This window comes from Tasmannia lanceolata, unplaced genomic scaffold, assembly GCF_043159265.1.
Source record: "Tasmannia lanceolata isolate RefF3 unplaced genomic scaffold, GAP_Taslan_0.1 ptg000006l, whole genome shotgun sequence".
Taxonomy (NCBI): Eukaryota; Viridiplantae; Streptophyta; class Magnoliopsida; order Canellales; family Winteraceae; genus Tasmannia; species Tasmannia lanceolata.
Window position 1 is genome coordinate 8,001,891 of NW_027518683.1, and position 25,972 is coordinate 8,027,862.

The 25,972-nt window shown below is 38.9% G+C and overlaps 1 protein-coding gene and 1 pseudogene across 2 annotated transcripts; both read right to left on the reverse strand.

Annotated features, from left to right (window-relative positions):
- Positions 1-1,341: 1,341 nt before the first annotated feature.
- On the reverse strand, positions 1,342-4,324 carry NIP6;1 (NOD26-like intrinsic protein 6;1). The gene is made up of 5 exons (XM_077381954.1): positions 3,934-4,324; positions 3,381-3,605; positions 3,104-3,298; positions 2,782-2,843; positions 1,342-2,053 (listed from the first exon to the last, which is right to left on the reverse strand). The coding sequence occupies exons 1-5, from the start codon at positions 4,159-4,161 to the stop codon at positions 1,855-1,857; spliced, it is 909 nt and encodes a 302-aa protein (XP_077238069.1). The 5' UTR covers positions 4,162-4,324; the 3' UTR covers positions 1,342-1,854.
- Positions 4,325-21,394: 17,070 nt separating this feature from the next.
- Positions 21,395-22,932, reverse strand: LOC143879524 (putative CCR4-associated factor 1 homolog 7 pseudogene; annotated as a pseudogene). Its single transcript, XR_013251304.1, has 2 exons — positions 22,645-22,932; positions 21,395-22,487 (listed from the first exon to the last, which is right to left on the reverse strand). The product of XR_013251304.1 is annotated as a putative CCR4-associated factor 1 homolog 7 pseudogene (transcript).
- Between the last annotated feature and the right edge of the window lie 3,040 nt (positions 22,933-25,972).

The window sequence follows — 25,972 nt, forward strand, 5'->3', positions numbered from 1 at the left end:
TTATTGAACATGAACACATAGTATTGTATACATAGCCATAGGGAGCATGGAATTAAAATTCAAAGGAAAAATATTATATATTTGAGACCAAGGGAATGGACATTCAAACTAAGAAAGATGATCTCTTACTATTCTTGGATTTGTTTTCTAAGAAAAAAAAAAACCTGTAATGCTCTTTCAGGTGAATTGTGATAGTTTGTGATGCTCCATTTCCTCCTAGATCTGGCATTAGTACTTATGAACCTTTTATATCAGATGTTTCATTTTCAAGTGGATCTTTATTGAGCTTTGGATCACAAGGCATATGGAAGGAAGCAACTTGTTTGCCGAAGCCTTTATATTCTCTTCATCTATTGATTCCTCCTTGTCGCCCATACCTTCTGCTATATCCGAGGTTGCTTCCAAACAATTTATCCCGGCCAAGCTGCTTTGTTATCATTTTCCTTTCTTTTGTGCTACAATATAAGTGACAATGGAACTATAATACTTTCTATTTTCCATTTACACGACTATTAGAAACATTTAAATTTTTTTTGGTAGGTAAGCTGGAATTGAACCTCCGACCTCAGGGTTAAAACATTTTATTCTCTAATATTAACACAAAACTAACCCACGATAGATAGAAGATATTCAACTTTCTGACTATACTAGGTGATTCGGTGTCCATTCTATCAGTAATTTCTGAGAACCAAAGAAGACTTCTTATTAAATTTAAGTACATGGATGAGCATGTTAACTGATTTAGTAGTATAGATGGTTTATACATTGAGTTTGAGTATATTGTCATATAGCTTATTCACAGTATCATTTCCCCAAAGTAAAAGGCATTGGAAAAGAGTTGCTGAGACGACTCCCATGGATTTCTTTTCCTTGGTCCGTGCACCTACCCACTTTTTAGGTTCCAAGGATTCTTCAATATGGAATGAGGAAGGTTCCCAGAAATTACTTTTCATCCCAAGTGAATATGTCCAAGTTGACTAGATTTCGGCCCTTTCGGTTCTATCGAAAACTCTTTTGTCTCACTTAAGCCATCTCAATTATTGATTGGTCGAAATTATCTCGGTCTTATTGTATATGAGTTTTGGCAGAATAGGAGCTTTTAAACACTGGATCAAAGAAATAGATTGCTTCCAAGTTCCAACAAAGAAACACAAAGACAAGATCGGATCAGAAGCCAATGTAAGCCACATGGGAAGGGTTCTACATGTCACCTGACACCTGACCAAAATAGTAAAAGAGAAGTAGAAAAAAATAAGAGAACTTCTATGATGCTGCTAACTTTTAGTAAACTTTTAACCTGTTCACATAAAATAACCCAAGAACTCTCAACCCACTTCTTAATGCAATGTAAATCCCAATCTCGAGCTTCCTTGATAATATATTATAACTCCTCCTCCTAGAGGACAGTACTTCCTCATGTACGAGGAAGCCACTGGAGAAACAAAATACAAGGTTCAACTCTTCAACCTCCTTTAGTCATATCCCCCATCTCTCTTTTGGATATTATATTTTAGGGGAGATGATATTTCTACCCCCTTATTACCCAGCATTACCACCCATTTCATTTGTCTTTTTCTCAAAATGGCTTTAACAAAAGGGTCAAAATGCAGTCATTTTTATAATACAACAAGCAAAAAACAGTGCTGGAAAAGGGAGTGGAAAATCATTTCCTTAAATTTAATCATATATCTAGGTGGAAATGTAATCACCATAGCTGTTGCCCTTGCTTCTTCTTTAGTTATCCATATTTCTTGTTAAGCTCATCTTAAGACATCTTAGGACACATGCGCTATCTTTTGTGGCAACTGTAGTAGATTTATTGAGCTGGAGAGGAAAGTATCTTTCGGCAGTGCATCACCTTCTGAAGCTGCGTACCGGCGTCGCCCCACCTTGGTGCTCATCTTCTGGCAATTTAACAAGAGAGTATACACCGGCTCCGAAAAGTGCGCCCACAATAGGCGCTGTGAGGTAGACCCAGATGGCCTTGTAGTTGTTTGCTGCTATGGCTGGCCCCAGAGTTCTAACTGGATTCATGGAAGCGCCACTGCTTTCCCTATATATCACATAATGAAGAGAGAGGCAATGAGAGAAAAGAATGTAAGAGAGACCATTAGGAGAATGTAAATTTGAAATGACCAGATTATTTGCAAAGAAATTTAAGTTGATTGAATGCAGGGGAAATTTTTGCAGGGTCTAATAAGGTTTGCAATTTTCCTTGAAAACAGGGAAATTTTTTGTTTTTGGAAAAAGAAACTTATATGAAAACGAGTTATCCATGGACAAACTCATTTTCTATTAAACCATTTTTTAAGATAAACTTCCTCTCAGGGTTGAAATTTTCCTAGAAAAGGCAAAATTTTCAAATTTTTGAGGAAAAAATCCATGAAAAGGGTTGGTTAAATGCTGGAAAACTCATTTTCGGGGGAACAATTTTTCTAACAAAAAATTTCCCTGCATCAATAGCCCAGTTTAACAGGTTCTCACCATTTTACAAGAGGGGATCTTAACTCACATCAACCCCAAAAAAAAGGGAAGTGATATATCCGCCCCTTTTGATCACCAGGAACACCCCGTAGTGTTTGTGGCAATCAAGGGCATTGAATTCTTCTGACAAAAGTACAACAGCCCCTCTTTAGTCAATGATGCACTGACAAGGGGTTCCTGGTGATCATCAAAAGGGGCGGATATATCATTTCCCAAAAAAAAACTTTTGATAATGGGAAAAAGGCACAGTTAGTTGTTGAGAGCATGAGAAAAGTGGTATTTCCAGTTCCACCATACCCAGCAATAAGTATGTTGAGCATGACAGTGGCTCCGACTGCTATACCTGCAAGCTCTCCCACCTGCACTAAGATTAACAAATTCATTAATCAGTAAAAGGATCCTGGTCAATGATCTTGACCATCCACGTGTGGATGATGTGAAAAGGTCACGATGGTTAGATGATCCTGACCATCCAATTGGTGGGGCCTACCAGATTCAGATCAACGGTCAGACTGCTCTTTCAGATCATTCCGAATGGGGTTTGTTGTTTCAGTGATTGAAAAATAAAAAGCTTGGGGAAATGATAGTTCGACCCTCTTTCCCAGCAAACCATACTTACAGCTCTTGTGTCAGTGGCGACTGCTGTAACAACAAACATGAGGTTGAATGTGATGATGAACTCCAAAGCAAAGGCCTGACCATAGTTTCCTGTGGGAACAGTCACTCCCCCTCCCATGAATGGATGAAATATCCCTTTAAGTGCAAAGGCAGCACATATAGAGGCCACAATTTGTGCTCCAATGTACATGGGTGCCTGCCAATTGGACTCACATCACATGTCATTCTAGAAACTTCTACAAGTATACATAGAGAGAAAAAGGGGGTCCTTGGCTTACCTGTTTCCATGGAAAATGTCTGAGAGCTGCAAAAGCTATGGTGACAGAGGGGTTGAGATGGGCACCAGAGATATGGCCAGTTGAAAGTATAATTATCATGACAGCAAGGCCAGTTGAGGCAGCAAGGCCAAGTAGGGTAACAGAGCCTTGTGTTTTCTGATTGACAATTGCTGTTGCAGTCCCTGCAAAGATGAGTATGAATGTGCCAATGAACTCTGCTCCCACCTGATCTTACCACCAACCCACCAAAAAAAAAGAAGAAAAAAAGAGTTGGGTCAGTTGCCATTTGAATTTCTGAGATTAAATGACTGATCCAACTTAATCAGAATCACTTACAACAACTAACAAGCAAGCAATGGAGGGGTGCTATAATGAATAATTGGGCCTTACAAGACCTCATCTACACGAGAATTGCTACTTCGAGGATAGCTGCAATGCTTGGAATGCTATACACTCTAATTTGAACAGTAACAAATGGATGGATATAGTGATAATGAACTGAATTCTAAACAACTATACGAAATGTGGATGAAATATCAGAGGGGTTTCTCACCTTTCTTGCAAGTGAGACCGGAGGGTGTGGCAAAGCGCATGCCATGTTGCCTATGTTTCCTTCTTCCATTGCCCATGCCTCCACACTGAAACATCTGCAATTCTTGAGAATGGACCTTCTACCATTAGCATGTCTCTCTGCCTTGAACCCACCAAAGAGGGGAGCCCCAGGTGTGCCTGGGGTTGCAGGAGTGGAAGGAGCCGATGCAACATCTTCAGAGTCCACCATGATGTAGGACCAATGAAGGAACGACTAATACTTCGCTTTGATACTAAAATAATGCAGGACAGAAGGGACGTTAATGCTGAAAAGGACGAGTGAAAATTAGGGTTTTGATCACACTAATACACTAAAAGAGATGGAAGGGAAAACAACAAACAAGAACTTGCCTTTCTGTTGCAGAGTTGTGTGGCTTATATACTTGTACAAAGTGGGAGAGTAGGCATTTTGACTTTAAGTCTCAGAAGGAAAAAGAGAGGTAGGACAGAAGGAGAGTGTAGTGGTTTGGATTGAAATTCAAAAAAGTGGAAAGAGTAATGGAGAAGGATTGGTAGTGCTTTATGGGGTTCTCGTGGGGAAGCTGTTGCATTTAGGAGTTTGAAAGGGGATGTACCTTAGACATGCATCATGGTTTTACTGTCTCTGCCACAAAGTGTTATACTCAATGCTTTCCTTGCCACAATAATGGACTAAACCACTCTCACAACCACAATAAAAGAAAATGAGCTTTCTGTAATAAGTAGCATGCAGTGCTAAACTGTCAAGAAAATAAATAATATCCAATGAGATATATTTATTTTCGGAGAGATAGAAAATGGAAACTTCAATAACACTTCCAAAAAATTATAATAATAAATTTTGATGGCATCAATTTTGATGGCATCAATTTTGAAAATTGCCATCACTCTCTCTCTCTCTCTCTCTCTCTCTCTCTCTCTCTCTCTCTCAGCTAAGGATTTTGGTTTAACAACTGCAACTTGTCCTTGATTAATGCTTTTCCTCTATGGTTACAGTTAGTTTATTGATCAATTTTGTTTCAAGTAGCATATAATATTCGAAACCCACAGATATCAATGTGGCATGTGGGCCGAAACCGTTTCTATATAGGGAAATATTTGGCAACAGATATGTTCTAAAGATAAAACTTCCAGTGTAACAGTGGACACTGTCACAGTGGCATGGCAATGCATTATTTTTCAGCCTACTATCTTTGTTACCTATGAGTACTAAGAAAAGCACCAACCCAATCAAGAAAAATGAAAGAAGAAAATCCTCCAACCTCATTTGGAAAATGGGTTTATTATAATGAAATTGCCAGATAGATTTTGAAAAGGGTGATTTATTCCGTGCTTCTTCTTGTATTAATGTTATTGAAGTGAGGTTCCAGGAAAAGCATAACCACCAATCTCGAATAAAATAAGTGTGGCCTAAATTTCCTCTTGTGACTATCATTTCACCATCCTTGGTGTTTAGAATTTAGTGAAGGTCGAACCAATAAAGTTTCATAGGCTCACTTGCTCATGTGAACTAGGTTGATTCCCCTATTCTCAACTTCCTTACATTTCCTTTCTCTAAGTGGGTTGATGAAAGGTAATGTTTAGGTGTCAAATCAGGAATTCTTTTCAACTTTTTTATCTACATTGGTAAGTGATTATACCTTATTATAACTTGCTCTAATCACATATTATTCTCAAAAATGAGAAACTTCTTTCAACAAAAATTCCATCATATGAACACTTCTCCCTTATAAAGTTTTTAAGCAAAATAGCTCATAAAAAGTTGAGCTAATGGGCTGTTGTGCCTCAAATTTCTTAATGTTGCACAAATGGCCCACTTGGAGTTGTATACTCAAGAGATGATGAATGATAGCAGCTCCCACTCATGTACCTGTTCAAAAATAGTAGGAGATAATCTTTCTCTGTATGTGCCTCTTTGCTTTGACAAACATATTGCCTTGGCTCTCTCTACACTCAAGGCCATGTTCCCAATTTCCAACTCCACCATAGGCTTGCTTAGAAGAATCTAGAGAATGTTTTCTCGAAGGGTTGGAAGTTTAAAAAGTAAACCTTTTCTTTTCACTCTAGAAAGAAGAGTTTTGCTACATTTCCGATCTCACATCTCACATTATATATGTAACAAGCTCTCTTCCCCTCATAATAACGTATACTATTTTTTCTAGCTAATATGCCACCCTTTGTTTGTTTTGTAGGCAACTACATTAATAAATTTATTAAAAAAAAAACTAATTTAATATTTGAGCCGAAAACTGATTATTGGACTCAAATTTACATTTAATTTAGGGAAATGATTTTAGCACTCATATGTTTTGATAGGAAGCGAAAGTAGCATGTCTTCTTGTTTTTAATAGCATGTCTTCTTGTTTTTAATTGGTGTTGTTATGGCTTTTTGGGAACCGTAAATAACCTTTTGACAGCCCTTTAAACACTAGAAGACAAGAAGCTTTGGTTACCTATGAAAACACTAGTGTTAAAATCATTTCCCTTAATTTATAGTCCAAGAATCAGTTTTGGACTCATAATCTGTCCTCAAAATCCAAAACAAACAGGACCTTATAATTGTAGCATCGATCATCGTCGATAGAATTTTTGGTTTAAGCAATTATACTTCTTAGGATGGTTTATGTGGGTGAAGACCACTATCCGATAAATGGTTAAAAAATTTCCAGCATTTGATGAACTCTTTTTCCATGTAAAGTTTTTACTAAATCAATATTTTTTTTCCTCAAAACTTTCAACCTTAGTGAGCTTTGGAAAGTTTTCTCCATGGAATATTTTTTCCATAATTCGTCCCTAGATTTATTTTCACCCATTAGAGATCAGATTTCACACCCTTGGCTACATGTTCTCCTAAATTTTATCCCAACAGATGCACTCAAAAAAAGAACAGGAAAAAGTGGAACAAATCCAACATCTGGAGTATAGGTTTTTTTTTTTTTTTAAATGATGTTAAGGAAAAACAAGAAAGAAACAACGAGTTTTTATATGGTGCCCGACCGTCAAGTACCGTCATAGTGGTACCACCCTTGATATTTGATCCAACAGCAGCGCATTTTTTAAGAGGTTGTTGTTGGATCAAATATCAAGGATGGTACAACCATCATACCACCTTCAGGGAACTTGACGGTCGGCCACCATATAATTTCTCAGAAACAATGACAAAAGTATCATCTAGAGTATACATTAGACCTACATATAGAAGACTAATCACCGTCGAAACATGAATTGATGTTGGGCCCACCAAACAAATTCAAGCTTCTTGCATATTAAATCGGCCCCACAATCACCAAATCATGATTTGTAAGTGCTCATTGCAATATATACCAAAATCATTTGTATAGTCATTCCCTAATTTGAAAGAAAATACTCCTGCATCTATGGGTTAAAAGTAGGGGTGCAACTTGGGTCGGGTTTTACCCAACCCGCATCGACCCAACCTGAAAATAGCATGGGTCAGGTTTAGAAATCATGGGTCTTGGGTAGGGTCAGATTTTAGTTTAAAAACCCAGCTCAATCTTGGATATGGTCGGGTTTAAAGAAATAAATCTGAAACCCGACCCGACTTACTATGATATTTTTAATTATCTCGTGAATAACATAGCAAATTATTTTTCAATATATTGATATAATTGTTTTCACTTAGGTGATCATTGTTAGTGATTTTGGATTTTCAAAATCTTATATTTTGTCATTATTTAGTGTTTTTGGAAAATGTTTTCTAAATTGTGTCTGGGAAAAAGAAAATGTTTTCTTGGAAAGATTTGCTTTTTTACAAAAGGATGTAGAAGTGTAGTTGAAAAGATAGTCCCGTACCGAATGAGAGAAAGGAAAGAGAAGGGCTTATAAAGCACTACACTTCTCAATTACTTGTTTGATTGCACATTAGGTTGAACCCATGGTTGGACCCGCGGGACAGTGCAACGCACCGTTCGTGCACGCGCGCGCGGCGTGGGGAATGGGCTATAGGGCGCTTTATTGGCGCTTTTTTTTAGGAGCGATTGGAGCCTTTGATTTTTTTTCAGATTTGATCTGGACCATTGGATCAAGATGAAGGTAGACTGTCGGATGGGTGGACCGAATGGTTCATAGGCCCATCAAGCCCAGTGCCGAATGGTTCGGTTGGGTTGGGCTTCGACTCGGGCCTAACGGTCGGCCCAGCGGGCCCAATACTCTAACGGTCAAGGAGTGTGATCAAATGGGTTGTGTCCCTTCCCCCAACGGTCAAGAGCCAAGGGGGTGCGATCCGCACCATAGATAGTTGATCTAACGATGACAGGGTTGGAGAGAGGTTTTACTCAAACCAACAGTCACCTCTAAGATCGATCAGGACCGTTCAATATTAAATGGGTGCGATCTAACAGTCAGATTTCAAACATTCTGGAAAGGTGTCCTGTAGAGGTGTTTTTCACACAGAAAAGACACCATGTGGTCTATGAAATGTGCAGAATTCGGTCATTTCAATACAGAAAAATGAATTGGCAATTTTGTGCAATTCTGACAAACTTTAAACACTCTTCTACATTCTTTCAAAATTCCCAAGGATTTCTTCTTACTGTTTTTCTTTTGTTTACTGTTCTACATATTGTTCTTCTGCAGAAACAGTATCTGAAAATTTCTCCAAGGCTTGAAATTTCTGAAGGGCATTTCGGGTTTGATTTCGCTAGTGCGAGGCGTCATCAAACATTAGTAGGGCTTCCCTACTAGGCTTTATTGTATCTTGGAGGCAATTCGCGGATCCCCTTTGCACACTACTGGTGGGGGCGAATCTTGTCTTAAGGAAAGTGATATCACGCCTTGAAGCAACAAGTTTCTATTTTCTATCACCAACAGTACCCTCCAACAATCATGTGTGTGATGTGGAAATATAGTTTCCTTCTTAAATTTATACACTTGATTACATAAAGTTAGAGATTTTTAGTGTGAAGATTTGTTTTTTTTTTTCTACAACGCGTCAACGTGAAAAACCCGACCCGAGAATTATCATGGGTAGGGCAAGGTTTGGGAATCGTGGGTTTTCCGGAAAAAAACCCAACCCGAACCGACCCAAGATATTTCTCGGGTAGGGTAGGGTTCTTCAAAACCCAACCCGCCCGACCCGAGTTGCACCCCTAGTTAAAAGCACAAATTAAGGGACGGTACATGAGCCTAAACCAAAGTAACAATTTTAGTACTAGAATGAATAAATGATACACTCTAATGATGCAACTAGGGTTCCAATAGCTTGATTTCTTCTTTAAGAAAATTAGTTTTCTTTCTTTGTTAGCTAGATTTTAACAGAAGCACCTTTTCCTTTTCCTCAATCCCGACCTCGTGCAAAAAAATAAATCATCTTCATTTCTTTCCTTGCTTCAAGCAAAAGCCATTGTTCTCTTGGTTCCAAACTAGCAACCAATGACAATCATCATCTACAATAATTCTCATCCAAGGAATGGTCAAGAATTTTACTCCCACATACCCTGTAAGGAAAACTACCTCGTGTGCTAGTGCTTAGTGGGTTTACCTTGAGACATGCATCATGGGTTTCTTGCCTCTACCACAAAGTGTCATACCCAATGCTTCCCTGGCCACAATAATAAATTACTCGCACAACCACCATGAATGGTCATAAGAAAATCAACTTTCTATGTATTTCCTAGTATTTCCTACATGTTTGAGACTACAATAGTGGGTATATTTGTTCAATAGAGAGAGAGAAGGCTGCTAGCAAAACTGGAGTTCGATTGGGAAAAAAAAAGACGAAACCCTATGTTGTGACACATGCACAAGAAGACAAGGAAGTGAGCTCGAATCCCCACGAAATGACAAAAACACTGGAAATGACCAATTCCACTTTCGTCTTTATTTTACAAATGAAATCCTATTTTGGAAGTGTTTTCCTATTATTGTTACTTTGTATGTGTTATTTAAGTTTCCATTTTCTATTTAATCACTGAAAATAAATGTGTAGCCGTATGAGTAATCACTGAAAATAAGTTTCCATTTTCACAACTGCAACTTCCCATGATCAATGCCGAGATTGGTTAGTTTATTGGTCAGATTTGCTTATAATAACATAACCCACAGATAACAATACAATGCATGTTGACCAAAACCCTTTTTATATCTGGAATCTTTGCCAACAAATATGTTAGAATAATTAATAAACTTCACAGGTTATGGATTCTGTTTATAATTTATCAGAAAAACTCCAACCTCAACTAAGAAAAAGGAAAGGAAAAGAAATAAATCCTGAAATTTTGGACCATCAGTTGAATTTGAAGGTATTGTATTCCATGCTTCTTGTTGTATTAATGTTACTATAGTGAGGTTCCAACAAAAGCATAACCACCCATCTCGAATAAAAAAAAAAGTAAGGCCTAAAATTCTTATCTTGACTATCATTTCACCATCCTCTATTTGTTGTGGTGTTGGAAATTTAATGGAAGAAGAAACATTAAAGTTTCATAGGCTCTCTTTCTCATGTGAACTAGGTTGATTCCCCTCTTCTCAACTTCCATGAGTTTTTTTAGTAGGGGTTGGTAGAAGCTATGTTTAGGAGTCCATTCAGGTTTCTTTTCAGCATTTTCATTCATTGCAGGATTTTTATGGAAAAAATTGGGAAAAAAAAATATTCCCCAGAATTTCCAGCTTTCCCATTGATTTACACATGAAAAAAGTAACCTGAGCCACCACAGTTCAAATTTTGTTTACATGGGCCTTCAATTTATAATGATATCCCTCTAAATAAGCCAAAACCATATCATTTCCCTCTAAATCGTGGGGAAAAAGCCTAAGAATTTCTTTCGAAAGAAATATTTTCCCCGCAATCCAAATAGGGGCTTATAAACTTGCTCTAATCCCGTATTATTCTAAATGAGAAACTAAAATCAACACATTTGATCCCATGAACACTTCTCCCTTATAAATTTCTAATTAAAATGTCGTGAAAAAAATCAATCAATCGTTTGCTGGAACGCAAATTAAAACGGAGAAATAAAAAAACCACAAGAATACGGGATTTTATGTGGGTCAGCAACGGTGCCTACCTTCATGGGCAAAAATAATCAAAAGTTTCAACTATGAGACCTCATGTAATAATACCTCAACCCTAATAAAATACATTAGCCCTAATCCCACTATATAAGTATAAGACAAACACAAAAATATGTAATTATTGCTTTAAGAAAATACACACACTTTTCTTGGGAGGCACTGCCCAATCCCCTATCTGAGGGGACTAGGGGGAGATAGCCCGCACATGATGTAATCATATGGGGCACAGGAGTTTCCATGGGATATAATTCGAGACATAGGCATAACAAATTAGTCTCTAGCAAGTTGAGCTAATGGGTTGGTCCCTTTGTCTCAAATTTCTTATTGATGCAGACCCAAATAGCCCACTTCCAGGAGTGCTCTAAAGCTATAATGAATCACAGCACCTCCCACTCATTTTACCTGTTCAAAATAAGTGGGGTTTAATCTTTTTCTGCATGGGCTTCCATTTATAGACACAATGCCTTGACTGTTCACACACTTTTCACACATAAGGCCCTGTTCCCAATTTCTAGTTCCATCATGCACATGCTTAGAAGAATCCAGAGAATATTTTCTTTTAGTGTTAGTACCCTACATTACCCACCTCATTGCCATCTAGAAAGTAAATCTTTTCTTCTCTCTCAAGATAAGATCATTACAACATTCCCCACCGCCGCACCTCACTTTACATGTATAGCCATCTCTTGAGAGAGAGATGAGATCAGAGTTGGTAAACCTTAATGGGCAGCACCTTATCTTGCCATTAGATCTCTCTGTTCTCTTCATTTTTTTCTCCTGAAAATAAAAATCCTCATAGAAGGTAATGAACTAAAAACTGTAATTTGTATTTTACGCATGTGATAAGAAGCCATGTCAGCCGGATTTAGTGAATGGTTTCTTGAGGATCTTCGATGAATCTATCCCTTCCAACGATAATCTGGCAATAATTAGCTGTTATTTGAAGAATATACACAACTATACACAACTTGTCCTCTCTTTTTTTCCGAATTTATGGCCATTTAATCTGTCACCTGTATAGCAACATAATTGATGATGAGACCCTACATAAAGGCAATCGTCAGTCAAGACAACGACAGCCTAAGCAACAGCAAACCACACCTGCATTCTCAAATCAACAATACTGAAATGACTCGTTTGCAGAAATTGTGTAAAACACTAAAACCTACGTATGGGAGGGCACGGCAACAACAACCTAACCAGCAATTAAGCATCAGCAAACCAAACTTGAATGCTCAAATCAACAAACAGAGATAACTTTCTTGTAGATATCCTGCCCAATTTGTTTAAACTTTGAATTTCTTTTGAAAGAAAGCTTAATCAAGGAAAAAGATGGGGAAGCCCGTGATCCAGATGGTCAGTACGAAGAGAAAATGAGCAAATAAACGACATATAAAACACCAAAAAACAAAGCCTCCTCGAGGAGAGTAAAAATAAAAAATCGTCAAACTAACTCTCTTGACTCTATCTGCATCACTATTAGTTGCTCTCCTAACATGCTAAATCTCGTCTATCATATGCACAAACCTCCAAGGATGAGGGTGACCCATAATCCATCTGATAATATCGAGCCCTCTATGATCAATTTGCCTAGGTCTATGCTCTCAGTAATCACGATGCCCTGTAAAATCACCCTCATTTTAAAAAAAAAATTAACAAATATATTCATACCAGCAAATTTTACAATGGGGACAAGTAGTCCCACCAGATTTACAGAGTATGAATTGCCCAAAAGCATTCTCCTTGGCCCAAAAGAAAACCCATTAGCCCTTACAATACCCAATAGCCTTAATTGTATCGAATCCAACAAAAATGCCATTGTGGGGCCCCCAAGTCAAGATCGTGACCTGCCACGTCACACTGACTTCTCCACCACAACCCGAATTCGATTTTTAAAAATCCCGCTCAAAAGCCCAGAGCTATCGTGCGCCCTCACCGTGCGCGATAGCCAACTACCAAACAACATCGGATCTCCGACGGCCTCCACCTCAAACCACTACCAATCACTGCGGTCACCACCTTCAGTCCCACCTCTGTTTCCTCCACAGAAAACATCTCCACCGGGGGAGTCCCAGGCACCACCACCATCATCAAGATCCGGCAACCACCATTGCCACTGGCCACCACGCCCGTCCTCAGGCCACCACCCATGATGATGATCCCGGACACCACAACCTCCTACAGCCAGACCCTTCAACCCCATTGCTAATCCGGCAATCCACAATTCCCAGCTTGAAAAATAGGATCGCTCCGCCTATAGCCGGCCTTCCACGACTCCGGATCCAGCAACCCACGGCCTTTCATAGCCTCTGGCAACCTCTGCGGTTTTCCTCGGCTCCAAATCCAGCATCACGGCCTCCACCGCTCCAGATCCGGCCTCCACGGCTTCAGATCCCGCCTCTACGGCCCCAAATCTGGCCTCCACGGCCCTAGATATAGCTACCATGTAAGAGTCATACTCCAGATCTGGCCTCCACGGCTCAACTTTTGCCAGCAATGAGGAGAGATGAGAAAGAGAGGGCGAGACTCCAAAAATACAGAGGAAGAGAGGGGGACGAGAAGGGGCCAGCAATGGGGAGAGACGAGAAAGAGAGGGCGAGGCTCAAAATTCAGAGAAAGAGAATGAGATGAGATAGAGAGAGAGAGAGAGAGAGAGAGAGGGAGACGAGCGAGAGAGGGGGGAAACAAGAAAGAGAGGGAGACGAGCAAGAGAGAGAGGGAGAGAGGTAGAGAGAGGGGAGAGAGAGAGAGGGGGGGGGGGGGGGAACCGCCTCCCTCCCTAGGGTTTCCATCAACCTAGGAAGGGAGCGCCACGAATTGCCTTTTTTTTCACGCTCATTTTTGCTTCGTTGGAATCCGTGATCCCAATGAGGGCCAAAAAGTCCTATCCAGTTAAACTCCTCAACCATGATAAGTCCACCTACACCGATAGACCCTGGATTACCCGAGCTCGGTCTATCAAAGTTAAGCTTCAACATGCTAGGACCAGGAGGGTCCCACCTAAAGGAAGGGACCTCTAACTGTTTCCTGCTAACACATATCTCTCTCCAACAATGTTGAAATCGAAAATAGAAATAAACCTAAAGCAAGGAAAATCTCCACGCAAGAGATGGCAAGCGAAACCACCTTAGAGTAAATGTAAGGCAAACTTTTGACCGAGCTTCTAAAGACCTGAGCATTCCTTTCCTTCCAAATAACTCAAATAGTAACCAAGAGCACCACTCTCCACAAAATCCTCCCTTTCCTCTGCCAAGGGGAAATAACCAATCCTATAGGAGATCAACAAGTCGGGATAGGAAGACTCGGGATATCCTGAATCTTCTAATAATGCGGTTCTAGACATCTCTAGCTATCCTGCAATGAAGAAAAAAAATATGATCCACAGACTCCATTGTGGACACATAGAGCGCAATGGTCAATAATAAGCATCTTACGAATTTGCAGGTGGTCCACCAAGAGAATCCTATCGAGAAAGACAATCCAACCGAATGTGCAGACCCACCCAGGAGCAAGAATGTTCCACATTCTAACCAGGTGCGAGGAAGGACTAGGAACAATACAGTGGTAGAACGATTTGACGTTAAAAACCTTGAAAGAGCTCCAAATCCACACTCTTTTATCTTTGCCATCCTTCGTAGTGCACCAAGAGTCCAAGAGTCCAGAATATCCAAGAACGAGCCACCCGATCAATATTTCTATAAAAAATATTGCCTGAAGTTAATCTTCCAAGAGGCTCACCCCTCAGTCCATTCAAAACAATCTTGGACGAAAGCATCCTTATTAGAACCCACAACGAACAAATCATGACACAGATCCACCAACAGCGCCTCTTTACACCATTTATCATGCAAAAGCTTGATCTTGTCACCCTTAGACTTTGAATCTAATCCCTTCATTGAACTTGTGCTTTTGCCTAGGAATGACCCTCCGTACAGTCAAACCACTGAATATGTACTTGCCGTCAGAAATCCAATCTCCAGGGGAGGAACCATATTCACTTTCAATGACCTTGGTCTAGAGTTGATGCCTCTCCTCCCCATACATCCATAGCCATTTTCCAAGAAGAGCTTTGTTAACACCTTTCAATCTCCTAAAGTCTAAGCCACAGACTTTGGTAGGCTTGCACACCTTCTCCCAACTAACTAGATGAAAGTTCCTCCTATCTTCAGAATCACCTCAGAGAAACATCCTCTGAATCAATTCAACGTGATTTATCACACTAATTGGACATTTGAAAACGGAGAGATAGTATATAGGAATAATAGCAAGCACTGCCCTTTTTTTTGAAAGATGTAATATTTTGAAGAAAATGGCAATAGCAAGCACTGCCTTGATGAGAGTAATTCTAACCCCCCCCCCCCCCCCCCCCCAAAAAAAAAAAAAAAAAAAACCACGAAACAAGATTATACTTCCAAGTGTCGAGCCTTCTCTCTACCCTCTCAACAATCAGATCTCGCATCCTCTTATGAGGCCTCCCCTCACGTAGAAGGAGACCAAGATATGTCGGAAACTGATCCACAAAACACTCAACTCACTCATCCTCAATCTTGCTGAGTAGCCTACGTTTTCTTTAAACTTTACTTCTATTCAATCTTCCTTATTCTTTATTTGTTGCTTTGTTAGTGATAAAAACGTATTGAATGGAATAGGTTGATTATAGGCACTCCAAAAAGGTTCAACTGGAACTGGTCAATTAATCGGTTCCTTCAACTAAACTGTCCATATTTTCTAGAAACAACATGAACCTTCTTATTCATGGGCCGAATTTTTTGACAACGATAACCTGAACGATTTATCACAAGGCAAAGGCTCATTTTTTGAAAGGTAAAAGCCGAATTTTAGGGTTCTTTTTTTTCCGGAATGGCAGCAAGGATTTTAGGCTTCTTTATACTAGCTTTTTAGGTTAACATGGGTTTTTAGTGTGGGAACAGAGTTATTTTGAATAAGGGACATAATTTGTTAAAGAAAAAGAACAAAATAAGAGACATAATTTCAGGCTTCTTTATACTAGACAGGAGCAGAGTCGGCAACATCATCTGCTCCTGTAAATATATTTCTAAAGAAAAACCCCCTTCCCTTGCATAAATCACCTGTCTAATTAAAAATACCACCTAGCCTCAGACAGGAGCAGAGTCCCCTCCACTTCTAGATTGCCCCCAAGCTTGTTAACAAATAAATGGAGCCCAGTAAGAAGCACCTTCGCCGCTGCTTTCACTCAAATTCGCAATGCCAAATGGATCAGAGTATGCCAAAACACCTCTCTATGACAGTCTCAACCAAGGAAGCAGGATTCTTCCCTGGGAGCCTTCGATTCCCGCTCTAGCAACCTACTTTACCTACCAAACTTGCGCTTCATCACCAGCCTCCCACTTTCTAATTATGTCCTAAAGCAGAAACAGCCCAAAACTCATCTCTCACTAGTACCCCAACTTAGCGTAATGAATTTGATCTCTTAAAGAAGCTTATGAAAATGAGATCTTGAATCTTCAATACTCAAAAGACCACAAACCCCAATTCACGAGAAAAGGAGCATCCAAAGGTTGTTACTATGCAAGGAGAGATAAGATGGAGACTGTTCATGACTTAAAATTGGATTAGCGACATGAGCTAAAGAAGGAAAAAGCCATTGTTAGTGACATAGAGCTCATCCTATGTGCCAATGTGACTTTTTAATTATAATTGCAGAGTTCTAAATGGGTCCTTTAGATGCAAGTCGTAGGGGTATAATAAGCATTTTTTCTTCTTAAGTTTCACCTAAGTGAATTAGATTAAAAAAGAGCTCACTCCACTCATTGTCTATGATACTATTCACATCACTAATCATGACACTGTTCACATCAATATTCATATGGTTTAAGGAAGCTTTAATTGAGGCTATTATTTCAAAAGGTGAGTGATCTTCTTTTATGGTTTTAGACCTTTGTAGGTTCTTTTCTTTTTTCTATACACATGTATTTGCTCCAGGTTTTAGAAACAAATTATACATCTTTTGGAAAAAGAAAGTATTTACTGTCGTGCTGCTCCTGTTCGTGGGATTTTCTTCGCAAAGAAAACTCCATGATTGCGCAGATTTTTACGTAACTTTTACAAAATTTTTGTGGGCTTGATCAACGGTTATCTAGATTAGATATATTTCCTGCTGCAAATTTCATTCTTTTTTATCGGTTACCAATTTAAGGTTAGTTGCTGAAATTTTCTACAGTAAGTAAAACTTCTTGGTAGATTCCAACTTTGAGGTATCTTATTGAAATCTTCAACCAAGAGCTACCCATCGACTTGGATTTTTATTTTTGTTATAAGCTGCATCATATTTGGTATCATAACATCAATCATAGATTTGCTCCACATGATTTGATATCAGAGAGTCAGTCGCAGATTTGTTATTCATTACACACCATCGCCTATCAGAGCATCAATCGCAGGTTTGTTGTGTTACAGACCTTTGCAATTGCATGTGAGAAACCTCATGAATTGTAGCATCTTCGTAAATCAGAGTTACTAAATAAACCAGAGCAGCACTTGTGAAATACATGTTAATATCCAAGGTCTCGGTCATGAGCTAATATTACCAACAAAGCATAATTGCAAATTATAAGCCCGTGCTGGAAACATGACAGTAACTTCTGGGAACCAAGACAAGAATTGACTCAAATGGAAAATTGTGAATCAAATGAATCATTTGATGGATACAGGTTACAGAATTATCCACACTCATGCAGAAAGCCAGAATGCCACAATAACAGAAGAGTCCTACAAATGAAGACATTTTAAGCAGTGTTTTCACTAACCAACAATGAATACTTTTTCCTTTTTCTTTTCTTTTTCTTGTTTTGAAAATTAACAATGCCATTAATTAACAATGGATACTAAAGTACACCACCTAACAAAAAGATGAAACTTGCATGCACATATATAGACTGATTTACGAGTAAATTTAAATGCAAAGACAGCCTATAGTATAGAAAACAACATATGATTCTATAAAATACACAGATTTGCTAACAATGGAAAGCGTAGCAAGGAGAACTTCCCTTCTCTCAATAGAACAAATATTTACAAGATTGTATTTCAGATGTTCATAATTGACATTGATTACATCCTTTCCACAAATCTCAGAAGCATAATTAGGAAGTACCTATCAAGGAAATATTGTAAATGTTTTCCAACAGGCCAATATAATAAGAAAAACAGAAAAGGTTCAGGTAGGAGATGCAACTCATATTCAATGACGGTTCACGAAATCATATAAATCTCGCATCTCTCAAAACAATACATTCATTATTAATGCTACAAATCAAAATCCCCTACCACTTTAAGCAATATGCAGAATAAACATGATTTGAAAATTACCACTAGTTGCCATTTCAAAAAAAAAAAAATTACCACTAGTTCAGATGAGAGTTGATGATCCTCATACAGGGATGAGGGCAAATTCCACAAGGCCTTGCCCGAAAGGATTGGTATAACAGCATCCGAATGTGCTCCCATGTTAATATACAAATAAAATAACAATCTACAAATAATGCAGCAATCAATAATACCTTGGCCTTAAATGGTGAAAGGTATCCAACTATAGATACCTCTACGTGCTTGAGTTGCAATGTTGCATAGAACTATAGAAGTAAGCACCAAACTGAACCAAAGCAGCTGATAAAATGAAATGATTTCTGATGTCATAGTAAGCAAACAGCTGATATGTAGTACACCTTGAATTAAGTTTGGTGCAAATTTTTTCCATGGAATGTCACAACCACATTTAGTCAAACAAACAAGTCTCTCTTTCCTCTTATAACGAGTGTTATATTTGAGGTGAGAGTCATGTCCATTGCCAGCACCCATACAAATGTGCTTGGTAATTTCTACTAAGAGAACCCTTTTAACACGAAAGATGTCCAGGACATACGTAGACTATATGAAACCACATGATAAAAGATGCCATCCTCCCCACTCATAACTCCACAAGCTTTTCAAACCCATTGTTATCAAGACTCAAAAGCGGAAGCCTAGGTATCTAAGAGGCCCTTTCAAGGTGAAGATTAGGCTACAAAACTTGCCCCTAGAGTCTCAACTATGGGTAAATTGGTCATATACTTCCTTCACCTAAGCAAGAATTTGATTTAGCGGCTCATTCCAAAAGGCATGAATGCAAATAAAAAACATCCCATGGATAAGTGATGAAGACCATCCTAGGGCACGTACTGTAATTTTTAAGTTCTTTTAGGTGTCTTTTAAGTCCCTTAGGCTGTGTCTGGATGCATGATATCAACGGTTTTCCAAGATTTTCTATGGTTTTAGGGGTGCCACGTCAGCACCTTTCTCTGTTTGGTTGCGAATGGGAATGAAAAGCAACAGACGACTACTAGGGATGTCGAAGGGCTGTCGGCAGAGGTGGCTGCCCTACTGCATCCCTGCAAATACCTCAAAATCGGTGATATTTTCAGGTAAAGAAGCAGGATTTATTGCATACGTACATCGTCTTCTCGCAGCAGAGGAAATAAAGAAGGGCTAAAGCAAAGAAGGTGGTTTTTTTCAGATCTTGATTCCATTCATCTGCTCGATTTCGGTCATCTACGACACACAACCATCTGTTTTTGGCATTTTTGCAACTGAATCACTTCTCGGTACCACCAAAAACCGCAGCATTTTCACATGGCTTTCATTTGTTTATCAGTACCAACAAAAACCGCAGCACAGTCGCTCGATACACACTTTCTGCTGGTTTCCAGTAATACCTTGTTTTCATTTTCATCTAGTTTTGATTAGTTTCCAGTTTCGTCTTGTTTTTATCGGATTTCAGGCTGATTTGAAGCTTGTTTTTACTCTTTTTTTATCCCTGGTTTAATGGGTTTTTTTTTATCTCTAGTTTATGGTTTTTACAAACCAATCTTTACAAGACAGGTGGTTTTTAGTTTTTACAAACCAATTTTTACCAAACTGGCAGTTTTTACAAAACTGATGGTTTTAATGTTTTATACAAACCAATGTTTACAAAACTGGCTTCTTCTTTTTTTACAATCTACTAGACGAATACAAGCATCAAAACACAAATTTACCAGGTAAGTTTCATGTAAATCAAATTCACTCCAGTTGGAACGGTGTTAAGATGCACACTAACACCTTCCGCAACTGCGTCCTCAAACAAGAGATGGCTTTCCAGGCAAACATCTCTCCCTCCTTTCTTCTCTCTCTATTTTTAACTCATAAATTGATCAAAGATAATAGAACATTGATCCCAATTTTTACCAAACTCGCAGTTTTTACAAAACTGATGGTTTTAATGTTTTATACAAACAACCAATGTTTACAAAACTGGAGCTTAATCAGGTATTTTTCTTTGCAGAATTCTGGTTGTATCAAAAGTAGAAGTCAAAAAAGGGCAGCCAAGTGCACGAGGCTCCCCCCATTGCGGGTCTGGGGAGGGCTAGATGTACGCAGCCTTACGCCTGCTTTGCAGAGAGGCTGTTTCCGTGACTTGAACCCGTGACCACCGGGTCACAATGGAGCAACCTTACTGTTGCGCCAAGGCTCACTCTCTATCAAAAGTAGAAGTAGAATTACTAAAATTGGACCACCCTCAATGACAAAACAGTATTGAGTGAACATATAAGCTTAATCAGGTACTTTTCTTTGGAGAATTTTGGTTGTATTGAAAGAAGGAACATAAGGAAAAGCTCAATACCTCTATAGATAATGTAAACACCAACAGTGGGATGTTCAATACCTCAACGAAAAATAACATCCAACTAGTGATTTCATGACCTGCCACAGTTCAATTTCATAAACAAAGGAAGATGAATTAAGAATCTAAGCATGAAAAAAACACCAACATTTCAAAACATCCAATAGGATAAGAGGAGAGCTGAAATATGTTGACGCTAAAAATTTCATACGGTGATATATGAAGTCTACAAACTTTAAATAGCAAACAAGAAGAAAAAGAAAGCACATTCGCATACCTTACTAGATACTACACATGTGTTGCAAACAAACAGAGCAACTTCAGCTTTATGGATGTGGTTTTCCACCACCTGATACATGGAGTTAATGACACTCTACCACAGTGAGAATAAAAAGGATATCTTTCAAAGAAAAGAAAGAGAATGAGAATGATTAAAGTCAATGGCTTCTCTTGCGCAAAACTATTCGATGCAATGTTATTCTATTGTGGCCTTAAAATGTCTATTAAATGTGGACTTTCTGGTAAATAAAGGTAGAATTCCCAACATAGTGGAGATCAGAACAGCACGCAACAACCTAAAAGGAAAGGTAAATTGTTGAAGATTTGTTTAAGTAACCACGGTAAGATAAGTGATAGAAAACCCAAGTTAAAAAGATATGTGAGCCATAATTTTAGCTTGTAATGATGCAATGGTTGCTCTGTTGAGACAAAAACTGGAAATCTTGTGCAGAGGTTTAAAGAAAATGAGAAGGAAAATTCATAACTTAAGCAGCAACTTTTGTGCCAAAGATGTACATAGAGAGATGGGAGTTCACACCCACATGTAGTCAAACAAACAGTTTTTCATTTTTTTTTTCTTTCAATTATTCTGTCCATTCTCAACACCCAGACCATACAAGACACCAGCATATCTTTCGGTCGAGCCATTAAAGAAAGACTCTTTCAACTTCCTGAATGTACAAGACGTAAGCAAGCTATCAGAACCAGCTTGGTGGCAGATGCCAATCCTCTCCACATCTAATAGCTCCGCGAGCTTGTTCAATCCGCCATGAAGGCTATTGCAGAACTTCATCAGATGCTTGATATCATAAACAGTAGGGAAATACATTTTGATCAGATCAAAGAACCCACCCTGCGTGTCTGGAAGGCTCACGCACGTAAGAACCTTTAGTAAGTACCCAAAATCATACCCACTGTGGAATGTAACCCAGTGCACATTATCATTCAAAACAATCCCAGACGACATCAAAAGCTCCCCAAAACGGCTAGCATCAATGCCCATCTCATTGTTCTTCTTAAAATCAATACCGCTCTGGCACAAAAGCTCAATGGAGTCATTAGCAAATACATCATCACTGACATTAAACTCGCGAAAATTGAATTGCCAGACGCAGTACTTATCGGTCCCGCAGGTAGGGAGGTTTCCTTCATCGTCTGAGAAGGTAAGCCCTAACTGGATAAGTTTCAGCATATCAACGTTGGCCTTTAGGGTTTGGTAATGGTAATCAGAGGTGGTCTTGAAATTCCCAACAGGCCGAAGAACAATACCAGGGAACTCGGTATCCATTGCTACGTAAGGGTAAGTGTCAACGATCTCTCGAATAAATGCGAATTCATCGTCCAGATTATCGTTCCACACCTCTCTGATATGAATCGAGTCACTTTTTGGTAAGATCGACATTTCCGCAGTGAAAAAATCAAATCGAGAGCAAGAGTAACCCTAAATTTCACGAAATTTCAGAAATCGCTAGTCAAAACAAACCATACGGATTAGGAATCTCGTAACCCTAACCGATCTATCACGAACCGAGTCCCTGCGACCAGATCTGCAAAAATCCCGAACAAAAAACCCTAAATCACCAAGAAAGAGATCCGAGCCAAGGCAAAGGCATCGAGACTCTACAATCTAGAACAAAGACGGGAAAAAACAAAAAGTAAAACGAAAAAACGAAGATCAACGAGATAATAGATCAGAGATCTGACCTCCGAATTTCAAAATTCTCAGGCACGAGTGCGCCGATCGTGTGGATTCAGATTTTGTAATAAAGAAATGGAGATCGAGAAGAAAGGTAGAACAAGAAAAAGGTACTTTTTCTAGGGTTTGGAGAACAAGAAAAATGGATTTTTTCTAGGGTTTGGTTTCCTGTATTATATTTTTTTTTCCTCTTTGGGTCCGGATAGAAAGAAGAACATCGAGAAGAACCGCAGAAAAAAAAATTGAGAGAGAGGGCTGAGAACACGGTTTCTGCCATTCCCCTGCGCACCGCCTATCGCATTAAAGAAAAATAAATATTTTGATTAGAGAGATGGTGGGCCCACCTCGTCGATAAAGAGACGACGTGGTGGGCTTCGAAACAGTGAATTTTTTGCTGATGGTAATTGTATGGGCAATGATAAATTCGCACCCTTGTAAGATAATTCGCACCGCTGTGAATTGGGGTTTTGTCAACAACACTAGTTAAGGTGCAGCTGTTAACAAAAACCCTTTTAATTGGAGTAAAAAAGTGTTAAAGTCTGCTGCATACCCTCCTTTTCAGGGGTGTGAATTATCCTACAGGGGGTGCAAATTTATCATTACCCTAAATGTATGGGCTATTGATATTCGCACTACAATGTTTTGATAACCAGTCAAAGATTATTTAAAAGACAAAAAGGGTTCGTATCATCATCAAAACATGGTATGGTGAATAGAGGCGTATGGCGGCATCTTGGGGGTGTCGAATTACCAGAATGGGTCTGTCTTTCTACAGAACGACAAGAAGTTGTCCTCGACGGATAACCGGAATGCGCTTCCTTTTGCACAATACGAAAATGCCTGGGACTGTATCTACTATTTGAATGATACAGTGTGGAGCATTCCGGTACTGATACAGGTATGGGCCTGCTCTTAATCGATCTGGACTGTTCATCCTGTGGGACACATCCTTATTTGGGAGATATTCACTATATGATCAAATCGTATTCGAATCTAGACTGTTGTTTAATTGTTAATTGTAAATGGACGGCTGGATCGAAAAATAAATCATAAGTAGAAAATATCTCACGTCTAAGATAAAATAAGGGAGATGATATTTTCACCCCTCTGCAGTAAGCATTTGCCCCCTTGTAACGTGAACAGTGGGCAACTTTAACGCTTTTTTACGTCAAATCACGTTAAAAGGGATATCACATATGAAAATGGGGTGACCAAGAGATGAAATGGGAGTGTCACATATGAAAATTTAGAAATTACCAGGGATGAAGGGGACCTCTATTATTATCTGACCATATCAGGCCGAGTTATCCCAAACTATGGGACTCACTGGCCACTGTAATAACTCAGCAATCGATCCGTTACCGTTTCAAAAATAGGGTACTTCTACTCCAAAAAAATTATAAGCGTATCTGAATATAGCCACTGTTTACAAAATAACAAAAAAAAAATCATAAGAGTATATGAGTACATAAAAAAAAATCATATACAACTTCTCCTAAAAAAAAAACCCACACCCTTACACAAAGAAGGGAGCTTGACAAGGTACGCCCGACCTCGTGAGTATTGGTGCAGGAGGTCCAATAGCAATTTCGTCGAGGTTCGGTCCGACGACGGGAGGTTATTTGTAACTTCTTCTATTGTTACCAAGTTGTCGGCATCGGGTGCACTTGTAATTAAATCCACCTTTCAACTCGCGATCCGTTCTTCTCGTACGTGGCCTTTCAGGCGGTCATTTCGTAAGCGGTGGTAATATTATCATCAACGATTCGGGACTTTCATGCCATTGTGTCAAATCTAGTGTTGTGTGTACAACCTCAGCGTATGTATCACGATACCTCTCTGTATCAAAACATTCGTCGCAGTAATCGTACGGATCGAATTCTGTGATGTTAATGGCTGCGATTGCATGTCTGCACGGAGGTTCATATGTTTGGAAGGCACGACAACTACACGTTCGAGTTATAAAATCGACAGAATCTGTAGTTTCAAAGGACTTTACGGACGGACGTCCTCTGAGCAAGCGAATAAACGTAAACATGTCTCAGCTACCCAAGCTGCTGTAACGAGAGGGTGATCATTGCCCCTTATTTTAGCTGTACAAGTATGGTCCGCAACAAACGACTTCACTACCACAAAAGTCATATGATTCACACCCGTTATACGTCATTTGCAACCATCTTCCTTGCATCGAACGGAGTACTTTTTGTGTGATGATTTTGCCTTCTTAAAGATGAATCTCTGTCGAATAGCATATTCTCGAATAACCTTCTTGAAGTGTCTCATGTCATAAAACATTACCCCAACTGTTAACTGATCAAATTTTAATGTATCAAGCATCTATCTCTTGGGCTCCAACAAACATGCCATAAACTTCCATTGGCCCATTACCGTCACTCAGAACCGATTGAGTACCACCTCTGATAGGAGCACCCCCTCTGATAGGAAAGCCTCCATTGATAGGCTGAGTGGTTGGACTAACAACGATGTTTTCATGATGATCATCATCGTCCTCCACTTCCTCCTCCTCATAATCATCAACATCATCATTTCTTTCTTCTTCATAATCTAAACCCCTTACATATAAATCATTTTCAAAAATATTATTGACGTCCACTTCATGATCTCCAACATTTTGTAACTCATTTATACCTCTGGTAACATAGTTAGCATGCAAACCACTTACCAATGCTTCATTTAAGTCAAATCAAGACCTGTATAGTTCGGAAATATATAATTAGCCTCAATCCATATGATTAATTCATAATTTGAACTATGGAAGTCTTGAAAGATTACCAAAAAACGAAAATACCTTATGCAGCGTTGATCTTCAATATTTTGTAACTCATCTATACCTCCAGTAACATGGTCAGCATGCAAACCACTTGCCAATGTTTCATGTAAGTCAAATCGAGACCTGTATAGTTCAAAAATATATAATCAGCCTCAATCCATATGATTAATTCATAATTTGAACTATGGAAGTCTTGAAAGATTACCAAAGAACAAAAATACCTTATGCTACGTTCTCTTGGACCACCTCCTATACTGGTATCAAGGATCTCTTCACTTACAAATTCACTTTCGTAGTCTTTTTGCAAGTCCACTTCAAAACGCGGGCGAAGTTTAACATTCTTCCGTTCACGTGCACGTTCTTGGAGCGGAATCGAAGTATATGGAATGTTAGGATTAATAGAGATTCTACTAATACAAACATTGTTTGGGGGAAGCATTGACGAATTCAATGAATTAATACCGTTCTCACTTATGGTTTTCGTTATGTATATAACATCACAGAATTGAACATGTCTCTGTCAAACATCATCAACATTGTTTGAA